This window comes from Gobius niger, assembly GCF_951799975.1.
Source record: "Gobius niger genome assembly, chromosome: 18".
In the NCBI taxonomy this organism is placed as follows: Eukaryota; Metazoa; Chordata; class Actinopteri; order Gobiiformes; family Gobiidae; genus Gobius; species Gobius niger.
This window is the reverse complement of record NC_136869.1, coordinates 19267729-19272602: the sequence shown is the minus strand read 5'-3', so window position 1 is coordinate 19272602 and position 4874 is coordinate 19267729. Positions and strand designations below refer to the sequence as shown.

Genomic DNA, 4874 nt, shown 5'->3' with positions numbered 1-4874 from the left:
CCTCGCCAACACTGAGTCACAAACTTCAAGCACAGGCGAGGCATTTGTCTGATCCTGCTACTCGGTCTAAGCATTTTATTGTTTTATATTCACATTGCAGAATCATTGTCAAATGTGTCAGCGCTCACCAAACATGTGGCTTTATGCTGTGGTGATACAAAGCTAGGTTCAACAGTTATTTGCCTTTCTAATGCCCGTAAATCTGTTGACTTTCTGTCCGTGCGTATAGTCTATTAGAGTTGATGAATGTGGCCTGTGTTCACCCAGGAAAAGCAATTAATTAAATGTCTCATTTGCATGTGTTTCCATCCTTGTATGTGTTTTATTACTTATAATCACATTGGCTTCAAAGAGTACACGAATGTGTGAGTTGTTTACAAAAATTTATTCATACAAATCTTACAGCACTCTTTTCAAACATTTATCTAGTGAACCCTTGCAGATTGCCATTGGTGTTAAACTAAGACTTTCAACACTGAAACCATATGTATATATATATATCTTTATGGATTAGTCGGACTTGTAAGGCTATTGGCATCTTAAACACAGAGGTCACTCTGAATCTGATCCTCAGATCTCTGTTTTTTTCCACATGGATCTATCTTTAAAACAAGGTGCAAATGAAAGCATGCAACACAGACGCTTCGGGTCAAAGCTTGGTGGCACTAGAGATTCTACCAGACATCTGTGCGACACAAAAAGCAAAGTGAACAACAACAAAAAGTGAAATGTAAGCTGATGATGTGCAGCATTGTAGGGCCACTAAATAGCCATCTGTGATTCAGGGCGATTAAGAGTCGATGCAAGGCACCACAGCCGCAAACTGCTTCCTGCGTCACAAAGCCTAGAGGAGAATGCAAAACGAAAAGATTGATACAAACACAAACTCAAAATGCAGCTCGCTTTATGGCAAAGCAGAGCCTGGTGTACAAGAACAGTCCACACCAGGAGTCTACTGAAACATCAAAGCAGTTACTTTTTTCAGCGCAACTCGCTTGGAAAAAAACAGTTTTGCCTTTCCAAATTTGTGCGTGAATGTTTTTAATTTTTTGTCACTTGCATCATCTGAATCGCAGTGTCAAGTACATATAAGTTACATGTAAAATTAAATCCAACGACAGGTTTTCTTCCCAAAGCAACGAGTTGTAAACAGACATTCAGGTTTCAACAATTCATGTCCATCTTAAATGGCAATGTAACAAATCATGAACAGAAGCAATGACATGTTTGTTGGCAGTAGTCAGAACATCAACAGAACCACCTCGTTGGCAGGACATGAAGCGGTGGCTAGTGCAAATACTTGAATCATGCAGTCTAGTAATGATTTTACATCTGTTCACATGACAGGAGGAAGCACAGTAAAGGTTGAAACACATGTTCAAACTACTCACTGCGTCAGAATGAAAGAGCAGATGGATATATCGCCATGTAACAAGTATCAGAGTTTGTCATTTGCTCAATGTTTGTGATACTTATTAAATGGCCGTGAGAAAATCAACATGTTCTGAAGAAAAGGATTCACTAAGACCAAAACACCATCAGTTGATAGGACTACAATGATTGGCACTTTACAGAAATCAAAGCTGTAAGAAGTGCACAAACAAAAGTATGAAAAACCTCAGAGGTTCTCTGGTCTCCGGTGTATTTCACATTTTAATAGTACTGTATGGACAGCACTTCTAACAAGATAATAAGATAATAAGTTCAAATGTTCAAAACTTACTGAGATTTTTGAGTCATCCCTGAACACAGAAATGGGAAATACTGTTGACCACATTGTGCCAGAACACAGTGTAACAGGTGGAAAATGTGAGACTTGAGACGAGAGCACGCCTGAGGTGGAAGAGGACTGGTTCAGTGTTTGTAGGAAGATCACGAGGTTGAGATTTAAAGGCGAGGGGGGAAAGAGAGGAGCTGACACCCCTTTTGCAGGACACAAGGTGAAGGAGAGAGGCGCCCAGCGGGACTCACCGGAAACATGGGAGAAAACTGTTTGAGCCAGTCTCCCAAAATAGCCTCAAACTCTTCCCCGTCCGGGAGGGCATCAAAGTTAATGTCTTGTAGGAAATGGTGAAAACCTATGTCGTCAAGGCTGTTGTGAATAGAGACAACTGTACTCTTAATGTCACATTACATAAAGCAGCATTCAAAACATTGATTGTCTTTTAAACTATTTATTTTGCTCAAGTGTTTGACTAAACGTTTAAAAGACAGGCAAACAATAATATCCCCTCAGCGCTATTTCAATCAATACATAAATAAAGCCTATTTTGAAACAAAAACTGGTCCACAAAGTAGATATGAGCCACCCTTAAGTGCTTACATACAAAATAAAAAACATATTATTATCAAAATATTCTTTTTAATAGCTTGCTTCATACATAAATACATGTTGGAGTTGGAAAACACAAAGCAATCCAGCGATTGGTTTCAGAATGATTGGATGTGGGGCGTCACACTCTGTGGATATTTGGGGGGATGCTACAAATAAGCCAGTCTGCGTCCTTTGTTTCTAATTCTCTGTCTGTACCTTTTCCCGAGGACAGCGGCCAGGTATTTCTTGACGGCCATTTGTTTTCTGTAGCGGCTGTAACTGTCTGTGAAGATGCCGTCCGAGTGGCGCTTAGACAGAGGCTCCACGCTGTCTTCGAATGTTTTACCCCCACTGTGTGAGAGAGAGAGGGAGAGACATATAGAGGGCAGGCTGCAGCACTTCGCACATTATCACATGTTACTACCACTGATAGTAATCCATCTCACACACTGACTCAATCTGATCATTTTGTGGTCATTGTTTTAACTTTGCACGCCCAAAATTGTGCCATCACCAAATCCTCAATTTTGCTGTGAAGGATTTTGGCTTAAACACTTTTGATTTTAGAAGGGAAAAAAATGGCAAATTGAGTCTTCCCTGCGCCTGGACTGAAACTGCTATGAGTGATGGGACAGACTTGCACAGTACAACATGGACACAGTATGAAAATTGTTTAAACTAAAAGTTATATAATGAAAAATAAAATAAATGGCACACAAGACAGAAAAGATCATCATCAGAGGTGCTCTTACCCTACACGTTTTGCCACCAGAGAATGTAGATATTTCCTTGCTGATAACTGACCCAGCGCTTTCCTGTAGGCTTTATTAAACATGCCGTCTGCATGCCTTTCCGTTCTGCATGACAGACAGCCACACAGTAAGACCACATCACCACACAGTCTGCGCAAGAGGCTGCAGAAACTATCTAAGAAAATCATTTTAGGACAATCCATGTCATAAATCATGTTGTGATTAAATAAATTTGCTCTCAGATTTCTGGAGTTTGTTCTCATAAAGATCCTCCAAACGCTCAGTTCCCAAAAAAGCTCATTTAAACAGGCTACGCCTTCCTTTGGGAAAGCACTTACAGAACACAGAACGGCTCTCTTATGAACACATGATTCAAAAAACAAAAGAAGCAACTCAAATCACATATTTTCAGACTGGAAGTTTTAACTAAATACATTTATATTGAACAAAAAAACACGGTTTACAAGGACAGAATATAGTAATGAAGATGTTCATGTGCACACACTATAAATGGAGTGTCTGTCTTACCTTTCCTCTGGATAAAACATAGAGAACATGTCGTCTACTGGAGCGCTCCTCACGTCCACCTCCTCTCGCTCAAACTCCACCGGAGATAAGGGATTCCCATCTTCATCATAAAGCTCACTGTCAAATCTAACACACAAACACAGTCTTTTTCAAACATATTTGCACTATTTTTTTTTTTTTTTTTACTGTCAAATGCGTAATATGAACCTTAATCTATGAGATGATTGGCATTGATAAATTAGGAAACTAACTAGAATGCAGCCTAAATGTCATTATGGTCCCTGCCCAATAGTCAATAATCCCTGTCAGCACAATAGATTCACTGTCTACCTTGTTATCCACTCAGGTTTTGTGTTTTATGCCCTTGCAATCGTGGCCACACGCTTTTAAGAGCTCATAATACAAAATTCTTTCTCTATAAAGAAATATTACCTAAAGCTGGGAAAGCTGAGCCCCACAGGTGAGCAGTAAACGCTGTAATGCATTAAGATTCCATAGATAAGTAAAGCCAAAGTCGCCTTTCTAGACATTGTCCTGCTGCAAAGAAGAAGAAAAAACATTTTATTTACTGCTCCATTGCTTTCGTTTCCAAAACTTCTCAAAAGCTCATCATACAAACACATTTCTTTTTTCTCTTTTCTTTTTAAATACTACATTAAGCAAAGTTGAGGAAGACGAGATCCCACAAGTGCTCGTTCCTCCTGTGCACTTACCGATTGCCAGACGCTTGGCGCGCTCCGGTGTGCAGCCTGAAGAGAGTGAGATAGAAAGTCTATCTCAGTCCCTCTCTCACTTTTCCGATGCTTCTGAACAGATTTGTATCTTTTTCTTGAATTTCAGTCAGTGAGTGCTCCCCTCTTGCGCCCCGCGGCTCACTTTTTCCCCTTTCACTTTTCGCTCTAAGGGACTCGCTTCACTCCTTGTCCCTCTCTGTCATGAAACCCAAGTACAGCGCCAAACATTTGCTTTTTTATCGGCCAACCCCGAAGCCGTGTCTCATTCACTTGTCACGTAGGTGGTGGTCGGGGAGGGTGGGGAGATGGGTGTGTGCGTGAGGGGTGCTGCTGGCGTCATCACCCCACCTCCACCCCATCCCATTAGAGCGCACCCATCTCCCGCGTCAATGAAAGACCCAGGGACTCAAGTTATGTATTAAAGAGAGTATAGGCGTCAGGCGCAATCATTAATTAAACACTGGCTGCCACGGTGTCAGGGTTTCGACGTCGTGACGTAGCGGCTGAAGACCTTGAGGGAGCTGTCCTGTCCTGAACGCGGCGCAG

General features: G+C 41.2%; 1 protein-coding gene across 3 annotated transcripts; it reads right to left on the bottom strand.

Moving 5' to 3' along the window:
• Positions 1 to 375: 375 nt before the first annotated feature.
• On the bottom strand, positions 376 to 4668 carry adcyap1a (adenylate cyclase activating polypeptide 1a). 3 transcript variants are annotated; one of them, XM_079576612.1, is made up of 7 exons: positions 4308 to 4660; positions 4027 to 4131; positions 3595 to 3720; positions 3067 to 3171; positions 2531 to 2665; positions 1972 to 2092; positions 378 to 844 (listed from the first exon to the last, which is right to left on the bottom strand). In XM_079576612.1, the coding sequence occupies exons 2-7, from the start codon at positions 4122 to 4124 to the stop codon at positions 836 to 838; spliced, it is 594 nt and encodes a 197-aa protein (XP_079432738.1). In that variant the 5' UTR covers positions 4125 to 4131; positions 4308 to 4660; the 3' UTR covers positions 378 to 835. The 3 variants fall into 3 exon arrangements, with proteins under 3 accessions (XP_079432737.1, XP_079432739.1, XP_079432738.1); XM_079576611.1 differs by having other exon boundaries at positions 376 to 2092; positions 4308 to 4651; XM_079576613.1 differs by lacking the exon at positions 3067 to 3171 and having other exon boundaries at positions 376 to 2092; positions 4308 to 4668.
• Positions 4669 to 4874: the final 206 nt, after the last annotated feature.

What these genes read in the sequence shown, in the direction of transcription:
- adcyap1a (XM_079576611.1), bottom strand. Translation starts at nt 4,124, where the DNA reads ATGTCTAGAAAGGCGACTTTGGCTTTACTTATCTATGGAATCTTAATG. An exon ending in ATGTTTTATCCAGAGGAAAG is followed by an intron (nt 3,172 to 3,594) that starts GTAAGACAGACA and finishes TCTGTCATGCAG; the next exon opens with AACGGAAAGGCATGCAGACG. An exon ending in CTGGTGGCAAAACGTGTAGG is followed by an intron (nt 2,666 to 3,066) that starts GTAAGAGCACCT and finishes TCTCTCACACAG; the next exon opens with TGGGGGTAAAACATTCGAAG.